The sequence below is a fragment of the Siniperca chuatsi genome, linkage group LG17 (genome assembly GCF_020085105.1).
Source record: "Siniperca chuatsi isolate FFG_IHB_CAS linkage group LG17, ASM2008510v1, whole genome shotgun sequence".
In the NCBI taxonomy this organism is placed as follows: domain Eukaryota; kingdom Metazoa; phylum Chordata; class Actinopteri; order Centrarchiformes; family Sinipercidae; genus Siniperca; species Siniperca chuatsi.
In genome coordinates this window covers 14,285,863-14,299,716 of record NC_058058.1, presented here as the reverse complement: position 1 = coordinate 14,299,716, position 13,854 = coordinate 14,285,863, and the positions used below count along the sequence as shown (strand labels likewise).

Sequence of the window (13,854 nt, the reverse complement as noted above, 5' to 3'; positions counted from 1 at the left end):
TATGTGTGTGTACGAGGTTGCAGAGGAGTGGGTCAGTGTGTTCGTGTTTTATTGTAGGGCAAGTAGATCAAGTCAGTTTTACATCATTCTCCAACCTCTAGCAGTGACCTCTTTAGCTCTAACTCTGCCCCTCCTGTCCCTATGTCCACTGCAGCTCTGAGAACAGATACACACTTCCACTGAATCACATAAATGATCACAACACCACTGATAAACCAATTGTTTGATTGACAGCGTGGGGAGGAGGGTGTTACTGTATTTGCAATGCATAAAAGTTGAGCTCAAGTTGACAGACTGTAATAAACACTAATTGAATTATTTCCTGGCAAGACCATAACACTCCGGCACTGAAAACACTGCTTTGCTGCAGGGAGAGTTCATTAAGTTAGCTATAATTATGGCATCCATTTGAATTGTAGCTAATATAGTCTAAAAAATAAATTAAAGTAGAGTCATGTTCAGAAATATAAGGGTTTGCATCTGGAAAATATCTTTGGATATAAAGGTATTTTATGCTAAATTCTTAGTGTAAACAAGTCCACATTTGATCTTGAAGTTATTATTGAGAGTTAAGATTCAACAAAAATCCATGTTCATGGGCGATGTTTCCTTTGAGCTCTCTAACGTCTGAGCAAGTCAGTTTTCAGAGCTAAAACCCAATAAACAACTGTATCACATTACCAAATCATTCTTCATTACCAGGAAATAGACATTACTTTATTTCCCCAGAAATATTTAGTTCCTGTTTTAGAGGGTTTAACATTGACTCGCCTTGACAAGACATGCCTTACATTATAGTAAAATGACCCACTGGATATTAAGATGCTTGTCAATATTGTTGCCATGAGGTAAAAACTGCTCAACTACATTTTTTTGTATTGATTCTCATCTGGATTGAGTTGCACCAGATAAATCACTAAATTTGTGTGTAAAGTCCTTAGTGGTAGTTCTTAGAAACTACCAGCTAGTTTCAAACTAGTGATTTGACTAAATAGGGTTGCATAAGTAAAGACAGAAGTCAAAAAGGTTGCTAGACAACATGTTGTCCAATCAAATTCAATCAACTATGTAAACTGTAAATCAAGAGCATAACAGAGTTGAAAATAACTGTTTAAGGGGTCCAAACAATAACTTAAATGTAAATCTTTTGTAACCTTGGTTAAGATGCAACCCAAAACAGTTTGAAATGCAGGTTGAATGGCTTTTCAGTGTCTCTAATACCTTCTAATTCTTTGTCAAACACCTTTTACAATTGTTTCTTGTATCTCTCTATATAAATACTAAGCTATTAGATGGTGCTGATAAATCACCTCCCTGGCAGCTTTCGGCTCAGAGGAGGATACTGTTTCCTGGGGTTTGCCACACAAGACAAGTACAGACAAGAGACTGAGGGAGAAATGGATTTGTGAAATTTGACCTGGTTTCTAGTCTTGCAGCCTTCTCCGTGAGCTCTGTATATCATGCTAATGCCCTGTGTGAGTATGTGTGTGGTGAGTGTCCTGTTTCACCCTCTGGGCAAGAGTTGAAAGCTTGTACTGTAGACTTGAGATAAATTTCATGTCATCAGCCTGATAACATTATGAGATCTCCTCAAAGCTCATATGAAGTTTGGTTTGGTTATAACGTACTCATTACTCCATAAAATGAAATACAGATGTGATTGTGTGGCTGTAATGTACAAACCTTTGGATTTAAAGGTGGGATATGCGATTCTAATCCAATACACGTCTTTTTGTCAAATTCAGCGACTATCTACTCACGGTCCACTAGCTGTCCATTCTGTGTGTGCGCTGAAAATAAATCTGGTGTTTGTACACAGCCCTGGCTCTGTAAATGGGAAATAAACAAAGTGACTCGGACAGAGCCACACAACACAGTTCCAGCCATGATTTGTGTGTCAAGAAACGTTAAATGACTTGCCCACGGACATTCAGCTTACTTTCTAGTTTGTCAAGATATGCTGTTGTTGTGATGTTAGCTATAGCAGCAGGAGAGTTGTGAGTATCGCTGTCTGGAGCTGCTGTGCTGGCTCTGGGAAACCGTCTCATCCTCTCTGGCCAGCGCCGCCGCTCCCACCACGCGCATCACGCACTGTGCGTAGGGCACCAAGTGCTGAGGGGGCACCAAAAATAGCCTAATGAAATTTTTTTTTTAAATGCTGGTATTATTTCATTAGCCTATAGAAATATTAGGCACATTTTAGCTATGTATATGTAACAAAAAAGGGGGAACAAGAAAGATATTTAATAATTGCTGTAGTCTAGTGCCCCCGCGCGCCGGATGGTCCGTCCGGTTGTTCGGGCGAATAATAAAGGAATTATGCTTAGGGCACCAAAATGGCTAGCAGCGGCACTGTCTCTGGCTGTTAGCTTCACAGCAGCAACTGTAGGGACAGTTTGCTAACCTACAACTTAGCTAACGTTAGTTAGGCCTACATTCCTTGCTGTGTCGTTTTTCCCTCTATATCATGGTATTTGCCATGGTATTGGATTTTTCCATAATCGCATACCCCACCTTTAAAGGGACAGTTCACCCCCAAATCAAAATTACATATTTTTCCTCTTACCTGTGTTATTTATATTTCTAGATTGTTTTGGTGTGCGTTGCTGAGTTTTGGAGATATCGGTCCTCTGCCTTACAGAGTGCCATATAGTACTATTATATTCTAAAAAGGTACTGTATAGTAATTTACTGTTACTAATGAGAATCTCTCTTTGAAAGATATTTTATCTCAAGAAAGTCACTTGCTATACGTAAGTACGCTAGCTAACATTAGTCATTCTTGTAAGCTAGCAAAGTTGGATATTTCATGTGTTATCCCTTATTTTTTACTAATTTTTACATGTGTAATGTTACTCAAAATTACTAAAATGAGGTGTATGCTGTTTAAAAACACGAAACAAACTAAATGAAAGCCTATTAATGTTGTGTAAACAAAGACCTAGCTATATACGTAGCTATTAGCCAGAGCTATATAGTTAATGTATGTGACTCAGTCCTTGTTTCTTTTATTACCTGAGGAATGCTACAACCACTTCCTGCAAGAAAAGGTCCTTCACTTTGGAAATGAGACCAAAATGTAGTGTTTGTGACATGCCTTCTTTTAAATAAACCTTCATGTTGTGTCATGCCCTAACATACTCTAGTTTATTTGTTCATTCCTTAAATCTCAGGTGTTGTTTAGCTGAGAACATTAAAGAAACCCCCTTTGGCAAAGTCTGGAGCAAAGGCTTAAAGAGCACAGGTGAAAACTGAAAGCTTAAACCCCATTCAGGTGTCGTATCACATCACACCATTAGTCTACATACACCTGTCCCCTCAGGATTTATTTACATTCTCTAAATCTGTCGAGGAACATTGGCTGAATGGAAAACTCCCAGAAAATCTGAGTGATTGACATGTCATTGTGCCAGAAGAAGTTTTCAAAAACCAAACCAAAACACCCCCAAAATAAACAAACAATAGCTTTTGAGCCCACCAATTAGTGGTTTTATCATGTAATTGGTAGCCAGGGGAAGAGTGGAAACGCATCCCATTGCACAAGGAACAGGAACAATACAAAACATTCCTGCATCGGAGCGGGTCAACTTTTCCAAAACCAGCACTACAGCCTAAGCCACAACTGTATTAAATGACAGTATTTAGTTCAGTTTAACATACATAAAACTGCAAAGCACCAACATATAATACGTTTAATAGACTCTCATGAGTTATTTCCTATGTGGTTCTTGAGCATAACTATAATTCAGGGTGCCTCCATTTCTAGGAACTTCTCACTTGTGACTGAAAGCAGCTCTGTCATGCTTTCTGACTTGACCCAGTTAGTCAAACGCGGGTTTATTTAGACACCAAACACCAACGCTTCATTCCAACCATGGCACCATCGATCTCATACTCACCTATGTTTTTTACTGTCATTAAAGCCCTACTACTGCGGCTCTCTTTCTGGACACACTACTCACTTGTACTTTGTTTTGGCAAACTGTTTTCTTAGTCTGCTGCTAACCACATGAGTAGATTAGCAGAGCAAAATCAGGCCCTTTGAATTACTCATAAGTAGGAAGAAGGAGTTAAAGAAGCCATTGTGTTAATTTTGGTCTCAGTGAAGCTGCTGTGCACTTTTACTGATATCTTTGTTTCAGTCATTTTTTTCTGAGATATGTTTCAAGAAAGGGGGCTGTGCATGTGTGTACATGTGGTTAAGTGTAATGACAAGGGAATAAAGCAGAGTTGTGTTTGTGTTAACTTGTGTGTAAAACCACTTAAGGGCTTTGGCTGTAGTTTCTGTAAGATCTTAATAGAATCATATGATATTGAATATTATTGCTATTATTATCGTTATTAATATTAATATTATTACCACTACCACTACCATTACTATTACTTTTACATCTCTATGTGGAACTTGCATTGTGCTACTGTATGTTCTTGTTCCTCCTGCTCTCTTTCTCTCTGCCCTCTCCCCCTCTCTCTCCGCCCACCGGATCTGCTCAAAGTTTCTGCCTGTTAAAAGGGAATTTTTCCTTGCCATGTTGCCAAGTGCTTGCTCATGGTGGGATTTGTTGGGTCTCTGTTAATAAAATTATAAAGAGTACGGTCTAGACCTGCTCTATATGAAAAGTGCAATGAGATAACTTCTGTTATGATTTGCAGTATATAAATAAAACTGAACTGAATTAAATTGAATCGTTCAGGTCAGGTGGGTGTTTGTGCAGAGGTGATTTTGCAGGGGCTCATGGGTAATCATCAGGGGCGAGCTGATACTCTGTTCCTGTGATCATAGAGCCTGTCATCAAACCTTTCGAGATGCATGTTATTTATAGCTGCTTTTTTCAATGGAAAATCTTTGTTTTTATTGAAACTTATGTTGGCTACAAAACTGCCTCGTGATCCCAGTAACCTGAGAAACTAAGTGCAAGATAAATAAAATTAAAACAAAAGCCAAACAAAAGCAAAAGGGGTTGCAGGGAAGAGAGAGAACCACGCTGGAAGCTTGGGCTTTTACATAATTTTATATAAATTTGTTGATTGAGTTGTTATGTCTCTACATGAACTTATAATGGTACAACTTGTACTCTGCATCAATCCCATCCACGCTTGTTGCTGTTTTCTGATGCTATTTTTCATGAAGGTAGCTTGGTAGCTAGCTTGCTATGAAGAAAGATAACATCCCTAATGAAAATTCTAATGAAAATCCTGCCCTTAACGCTTGGTTTGGTTGATTTGGGCACAACACCAGACCTACATGAATGCTGAATAAATATGATGTGGGCAGCGATTTAGAGGTCTGGAACCAGGCTACCTCCACCCCACAATGGAGGTAAACGTTGTTTGTGGTGCTCACAGCATTGCAAAATGACATCCATCCATAATCCATAGACCTCACCATATCTCAAAACCTGTACAAAATAAAACCCATCAATATCTGCATGCCTAGTAGATACTTCTAAAAGTGAGCGAGGGAATATGTTTTTGTATTCTGGGTGAACAACATCTTTAATCCAGACACTAATACTGACTACTCCAGTATACTCAGACCTCTGTGGTAAAATGTGTATATGTATGAACCACATTTCTAAATACAAAGGGTACAATCCGGTCAACATGTGCCCCAAATGTCATGGCTTGAAAAGGGCAATCCACCCACCAGGAGTCCCTTTTAAGATTTCTGCAAAGTAACTGCTTTTTGTTTTGAGGGAGCATTGACTGAGTCGGGGATGAAGCTAAACACATTGTTCCCACTGAGTAAAGCTAACCAAGGCTTTTTGCTAATTCATATGACCTGACGTGGACTCATTGAGTGTGAGTAAGGAGCAGGGGCAGAAAAAAAGGGAGGAGAAAGTGAGCTTGTTGCTGTGTATTTGCTCTATTCAGGCATTCTGACATTTCAGGCTAAAAGTAGTGCTCCTTCAGTCATAATTCAGTTCAGCGCAGCAGCAAAAGCATGACAAATTAGAGTAAATATTCCATATACAACCTATTGTCTCTGGGACTGAAGAGATGACAGCAAAGACATCTGATACACTCCTTTTTTATTACAGTAACTCTGAAGTCAGTGCCACATGTAGGTTTTAGTTGTAGTAATACAAAGTGTGATGTCTGTTACTTGCCTTATGGTCTGTATTGTTCACTTAATATTTAATTTCTACACTGCCAACACCATCAAAAACATTATTACATGACATGAGATCAGTGGTTTTAAAACCTTTCAAACTGAAATATCTCAGCAACTCATGGATGGATTTCCATGAAATATTACATTATAGTACATACATTCATGGTGTAGTTGGTGACTTTTTCATCTAGCACCACCAACAGGTCAAAGTTTTCACTTATCCAGTGAAATATATCAATATCTACAATACTGAATGACACAAAATTTGGTACAGATATTCAAGGTTCCAGATGATGTATCTTAATGACTTTAATGATCCTCTATGAGGTTGACTTTTGTGGTACTGAGTGAAATATTTCAACAGATATTGGATGGACTGCCATGACATTTTGTACAGACATTCATGTCCCCCTCAGGATGAATTGATGATCCCTTATCATTTTATCTAGCACCATCATCAGATCAAAATCTCAATTTGTCCAATACTTTGATTGCAAAAGTAATGACATCCTCATCAGCTTCAGCTGTACTTTATGTTTAGCTAACATGTTAAAATAAGATGAACATAGTAAACATTATATGCTAAATCCAAACATGTTAGCATTATCATTGTGAGCATGTTAGCAAGCAGAGATGTGTCTAAGTTGCATGCTGTAGATTCTTAAGAGCAACACACATCGGTGGTGATTGACTTCAATTGATGCATCGCTCCATTACCCTGCCAGTGCGCGTTCCCCTTTAGTCTTTATTTTTTTAGCTTGAGTCTCTTAATACAAAGCCATGTACTTGTGAGCGCTCATCACAGGTTGTGTGTCCCTGAGTTGTGACTGGTTCAGTTCAAGAGTGATTTCTATTCAGTATTTTACAAGAAATAACCAAAATATAATCATAAATTTCTGTATTTCCTGCCTCGGTAGTCATCTGGCGACCCATGGGATTCATCTTGTGACCCCTTGTGGGGTTTAGACCCCCAGCTTGGGAACCACCACGTAAGACTGTCGCAAAATCACACATCCCATATTTTAAGCTGAGTTCATTCAACACTGAATTCTAATGTTGTGGGTAGAAAAGCTCAAAGATTTGCAAATCCACTACTAATGATGAAAACTAAGGATTTAGAGAGAAAATAGGCCAGTGGTAGTAAATTTGCATTCAGCACCAATAAGAATGAAACACTTGAATATTCAACACAAAACACACAGTATAATTTCCATCACTAATCCAAAGAGCTAATTAGAACAGAAAATAAAAGTTATCCATATTCTGCAACCTTCAGCTGTGTCTCTGAATAAACACACTGATGCCTGCTGGCCAACCTCTACATGAATCTGTGCGCTGTGATTGGTTGGTTTGTTGCAGAGAGTCATCTAACTACATACCTCCTGGCTTTGATGTTCAAAGGGAACGTCACATTACCATCGGTGCATCTCAGTCAGAAGTGGGTCAGTGGAGGCATTAACATACATTACACACCAAATGATGCAATATCTGGGAATATCCTCCAGCTCACTGTCCACTCATCATCAGTGGAGCTGCTGCAGAGCACATAGAGCCTGTTTGGAGCTTAAATATGTCTTAAAATGTATAAATACACTGGTGTTAATGTGTACTATGCAAGCAGCTATAGCCCGCCCCTCATTTCTGCTTGAGGCTAGCAGCACAAGGCTACTAGCATACACACTGAAATCTCCAACCTAGCTGTCAGTGGTTGAGTTGCATTGTGGGTATTGTAGGTGTCAGGTGGAATAAAAAAGACAATTTCTCTGGTTCTGCTGCATCGATTTTTTTTTAACTGTCCACCGTAAGTTCAACACTGTTATAGAAGTTCAATGCTAAATACTCTTTTAAACACAAAAAACACACACAGAATGTCATGATAAGAGCTGAGACAATCTATGAAGCATCATTATTCATAATGGTTCAAAATGGCTGCAAAAAAGAGAACAATATTCAAATATTATACAACCTGACTTCTCCCTCAGTCTCTTGTCTGCATTTTTTCCTTTTTCTTCTACCTATGAATAATCATCAGTCAGGTCCTGCTGTAATTCTACTGCTCATCACTTTTCCAGGATCCAACTGAATGTAAGTTATGATTACAGCTGGTTTTAAAATAAAAACACTCACACAAAGTATATGCTGAAAAGGTTTTCTTGTGGTGCATAGTGCTTGGTTAAAAACATCTGCCTGTTATACAAGAACGCCCACACTGCAGAGGGCACGGCTCCTCTCGGCTTTCTAAAAAAGGGTAAAAGTTTAAAAATCAATAAACAAACTCTGCACAGAGCTCCTGCAAAGGGGAACTGGAGACAAAAAGCATGAAGTCCTCATTAGTCAAGGATTCATTACACTGACTAATTGTTACATCATTGCATGTAACAACAACTGATATAACTCTTACTCTTCAGTAAGATAAATCAGTTTTTGGTGGTGATTTTTCAGCATCAGTGTGTATCTGAGCCTACTCAACCATGCATCAAACAACCACACCTACACAGCAGAACAAGTCCCCAGGGGCCACCATTCAGCCATCACTTCTACCCTCTTCCTAACCCGATCATAACCACAAGTCACAAACCAACCAGTCTGACCTCACTGTAAACCTCGAGCAGCCGGTTCAGCCGTGCAGCCCACCTGTAAACCTACGCCTGCTTTCACACTTTACAACTAACTCTTGGCAAGCCTACCGTCCTCGTAGAAGACATCCTCCGCTTCTTCGTGCATCATCTCGTCCAGGTCATCCTCTGCAATGTCAGTCATAGCCATCACTACTCCTCTTCTTCTTCTTCTTTGTCTTCTTCTTTGTCTTCTTCGTCTTCTTCTTCTTCTTCTTCTTCTTCTCTCCCCCTCGTCTCCCTCGGCTGACTAATCAGAGCTTCAAAAAGAGTGACTGGGCTGTAAAATTGAATCAACGCCGGCTCGGCCTCTTCGCTTCAGGCGACAGTCCGATCACCGGCAGGCTCCTCACTCGAGTTGCAGAGGACTGGGTTTGAGCTGAGCTTCAGCTCTCTGCACGAGAATGTGTGTGTGAGTGTGTAAGTGCCAGGTGAAGTGTGTGTGTGTGGGTGAGAGAGAGGACTCCCAGCGACCTTCACTAAGTTTCAGCAACAGTGCTATTTCATAACATCCTGTGCAAAGCTGAAGTGAGAGTGTGCTGTTTTGAGAGCACTTGTGTGAGTAAATGTGCGCATGTGTGTGTGCGCGCGTGTGTGTGTGTCCATATGCACAGTATGGCTCTCTACCATGAGTCAGCTGGAGTGGCTGGTAATTAACAGGAATAATTAGATTCAGTATTTTGAGCCAGCAAGGGCATGCAAAAGGGTGTGAAAATGTGTGTGTTTGTATGTACGTGTACGTGTGTGAGATGTGAGGCTGGCTATACTTGTCATTCCTTCACAGCGCACTAGGAATCATGGGACCACACTGATTGCTCCTTCTATTTTTTTCACTTGGCCCACATTGAGGGGGCCTCAGCAGAGCTGATAACGTCTGGTGTCGTCTGCTGCTGTTGAAAGTCTCCATGGTGCTGCTCAGGATAAACACACTTACCTGCTCTGAAGAAGACAGATTTGGACACAGTGGGAGGTTCTGTCTGTACCTCTCTTCTAATCTACATTTGGGCCTTTTGCATTGAGGATTATATTTGAGTTACAGAGTTGCAGTAAGCATCTGTGTTTTTGAAACATAAATTTGAGCGAAATTCTGAACTCCACAGATTGTTTGACACGACTTATTGCCGTTTTGAAGATATTTCCAGCTGGAATGAAAAATATTCCACCAGCTGCACAATAGAGTAGATTTTTAACAGGTTTTCCAAGCTGCAAGTCTTCTGTTCAGCCAAACAAAGATGGTAGCCAGAAATGACAAATGTTTTATTATCAGATTGATTTAGGCTGTCACACTATGTATATTAATTGTATTTTCTATTGTTGACAAAAACAATCTATCCACAAGGTCCACTCAGTAGCTGCTGTGGAGATTTATCATATAAATATGATTGAAGAGGACCTTGTGTAGAGATTGTTTTTGTAAACTATTTTCCATCATTTATAATGCATTCAAGCCACGTCGCTAGGTTGGCTAAAAATGCTGTTGTATATACAGTATGTTGGACATAGAATGACCTCAGTTTCAGCCATTGTAGCTTTGTCAATGAGACATGTTTGGTACACCCAAAGCAAACTTGGTGCAACTTGTGAACCAAGCAAACTCCAAATTCTTGTCATGGGTAGGGTGACTCTACTTTATGACTTGAAGACCAACTTTTTAAGAGTTTTGCACCATCTCCAGGAGGCCTCTTACCAGTGCCTCTCAAGCATTTCATGTCCAGTCCCAAATTACTGGTAACATGCAGTCTTGTCTCTTTTTGACCTTTAATTTATTCTAAGATGAAAACGTCAAAAAAGCAGCCAGACACAGAATTTCTTCCACTTTCTCACACCAAGCCTCCATCTGTGTTCACTGTGCAGTTTCTCTGACTCACACACCATTTACACAAACCAATTCCCAACCAAAATAGAAACTAGGCCTCAAGTCAATTCATTATCACTGTTCCTTCAGACTTCCTCTCCCCTGCTGCCACCTCACTTTAAGGCCAAAACTCAAGGGAGCGAACCTGGAGACAAACTCATTTTCACTGAGGCTAGTCCAGACAATTCAGATACACCACATCTATCAGGAGGTGGGATGTGGGGTCTGAATACTTATGAAGCATATGCACTGCGGACTTAAAGCTGTTTTGTGTAATTTGTTGGGTTAACAGCGATGTTTGCAAATTTATAGGATGAGAGAATCTCTTATTTGTCTGAGGTCCTTGAGGAAGAGGAGGATGTGAAAAATAGACTACAATTAGGTGTTTGGTTATGTGCGTTAGAGAGACAGTGTGTGTACATATGTTTGTATGTTATCTGTTGGTCTGAACCAGGAACCAGAACTGTGACAGTGTCAAAAACTGGAAGTAAAAATCCTTAAAAACAGGGACTGCTTTGGCCACCACAACCCAGAACACTCACGGAAATCACTTTTTAAAAACCATCAAAAAAGTGAACTAAACAATTTTTACCTTACCCCATTGAACATATTTTACTTGATTAGTTGTATTATTTCAAAAAATATACTTGTTCTTCCTCCACAAATGACCCTAAGCTACTGTAAGTGAACGTGTCACTGTTCATGCCGCCATGTTGTTCTGCGCTGATTCAGACTGTCTTCAGTTAAGTAGTCCGTTCAGTTTGTTGCTAATCCAAGCTGTTATGTTCATGTCTGTGCAAAACTAGCCTATACAAGCACTGTTTGTAAGGCTAACATCTCAGCAGCCACTTAAATGCGACAGTAATCACATTATGAATTTTTCTGTGGCTTTCGTTGTCTTTTACTAAGCTTTTACCGTTCTGTCAGTGACAATGGTGATTCAGTATAGTCACTTCAGTTTAAAGATTCAGAGGTAAATATTTGTTCATACATGTACTGAACACTGCTATTTTTAGCCTATAAGAGGTGCAAGAGCCTTTTGGTATGCCAGAAGGAGAATCATGCTGAGTAGAGTAAACAAATTGTAAACTGATATATAAAACTGTTTTATATCCTTGCAAACTGAATATGTTTGGGGTTTGGACTGTTAGTCAGACAAAATAAGGAATTTGTAGATGATAACTTGAAATTGTGACCAATGGAATATTTCAAATTTTGTGACATTTAATAAATTATTACTAAATTATTGAAAAAAGCAAGTTGCAAACAAAATGCAAACACATATTCACACACGCACACATACAATCACGTTTCCATCACTTCAAAGGACATTACATTGACTTACATTCATTTCCTGGAGACCCAACCCCAACCCTAACCTTAAACCAAGTCTTTAGCCTAAAATTTAATGATTTACATTATGGGGAGTTTTGTCCCCATATGGGAGTTCCCATAATGTGACTGTGTAAACAGATTTATGTCCCCACAACATGAGTAATACATGTCCACAAACACACACACACAAGTCTTTTGAACTTTCACATACAGTGTGAAGTGCAGTGATATAATCCTCACATAATATAGTGATGACAAATAATATTGCCCCCAAAGTCATACAAAACAGCCAGAGCTGTGTCTTGTATTAAATGATGGGGATGGTGGTTATTCGAACAGCTATAATTAATGTTTTCCAACCAATATGTTGGTGCACAGCAGACAGCAGAGACACTTTGACTTAGTGCTCTGATCCTAGAAACATGATGCAGGGAATGGAGAATCACTGGTCATGCAGGCAAGTAAACAGAAAACACACTCACATACAGAACACTTAGCAAAGCCCACTGTCTTATGCAGATACGTCCCACTCCCATCTGTTCACCGCTATAATCATCACATGTTCTGGTGACTGTATCATGATTTATGTGCAAAACATTTCTGAGATTAAACCCGGAGTTACATTATTCACAGCAAAAATGGCACATGCAGTTATGAAAAGTTCCAAATCCGAGCATTCACATCTCAACAACTTTTTTCTCTGTCTCTCTCAGCAGGCGCTTCTGAAAATGAGCTACTTTACAGGCAGCAGTGACCAGAAAAATGGGGTCATGTTTGGACTGCATTTACCCTGCTGCATTTCAATGACTGGATACATTGTTATCACCAGCAGAGAAAACCCCCTGCTTTGGGAAATGCAAACGCATGCTGCTGGGATGCAAACACGCAATGCCACGCACATGCACAAACAGACACACACGCACACGTCCATATAATAACACACACAATGCCACAAAATACTGCGCAGACAAACAGGCAAGAACATACACACACCACACACACACACCGTTGTTACTCCGGCCTTGCAAAGAGTAGCACAATCAGAGCCGCTTGGTACAATGGTGTTGTTTGAATGGGGTCAAACAATGGAGCTCTTTGGCATCTGAATCGAGCCAGATGATGAGTGTCCCAGTAGGCTGAATAGCCTCCTACACACTCGCTCTTCTGGCCCTGACAATATGCATCAGTGTGCCGCCTGCTACTGTGTACTAAAATATCCGTTATTAGCTTGGAAGCAGCAACTCATTAGCATCTAGGCTAATTCTATGGTGCGAGCTAATTTGCATGTATGTAGCCTCTTGCACAGATGCTATGCTACAATGGTCATAAAATACTAGAAAACTACAGAAAGTAGTTACGAACAGTATTCAACAACAGTATTCCTACAGTAAATACCTAAACATTTAGGTGTACTAACATTATTTACTGTACACTTTTCTGGATTGGCCGACCACAACATCTCAACATACAGCAAAGTACACAGAACATTCAATCTAGTTGACGTTTTAAGTAATAAATGGCAACTTAGCTTGGAAATATTTAAAAGATCATGCAGTTCTTTTTAATACTTCCCTGTTTTAACATTAAAAGCTATTATATATGAGTTGGTCAGATCACCTGGTTTAGAGAAGAGTTAGGCTCACCTGCTTGCATCCAAACTGACTCGTGGACAAAAATGATCAGTGTTCACATCTAGATGCAGGTTATATATGCTCACTGAGTTCATGTCCTGGTTTTCTTCTGGAAATGTGGGTTTTTAGCAGCATGGGGGGCATTTAAATTTGGATAGTGCCAGGATTTTATTTCTAGCATATATATATGTGTGTGTGTGTGTGTGTGTGTGTGTGTGTGTGTGTGTGTGTGTGTGTGTGTATGTGTGGGTGTAAAATAAAAGAAACAATTAAACAGGAAACTAAACTTTAGAAGCATGAATG

At 39.7% G+C, this 13,854-nt stretch overlaps 1 protein-coding gene across 4 annotated transcripts in view; it reads right to left on the bottom strand.

The window, feature by feature from the left end:
- The window catches only part of ripor2 (RHO family interacting cell polarization regulator 2), a 68,712-nt gene that overhangs the window by 53,492 nt on the left and 1,366 nt on the right, over positions 1-13,854 (bottom strand). For 2 of the 4 annotated variants that reach the window (XM_044170734.1, XM_044170736.1), the window contains exon 1: positions 8,803-9,215. The exons of 1 other annotated variant lie outside the window; for it this stretch is intronic. In XM_044170734.1, the coding sequence (XP_044026669.1) occupies positions 8,803-8,881 (79 nt within the window). In that variant the 5' untranslated portion in view covers positions 8,882-9,215. Of the gene's footprint in view, positions 1-8,802; positions 9,216-13,854 lie in introns of those variants that run through there. One more of the 4 variants, XM_044170741.1, reaches the window with a different exon arrangement.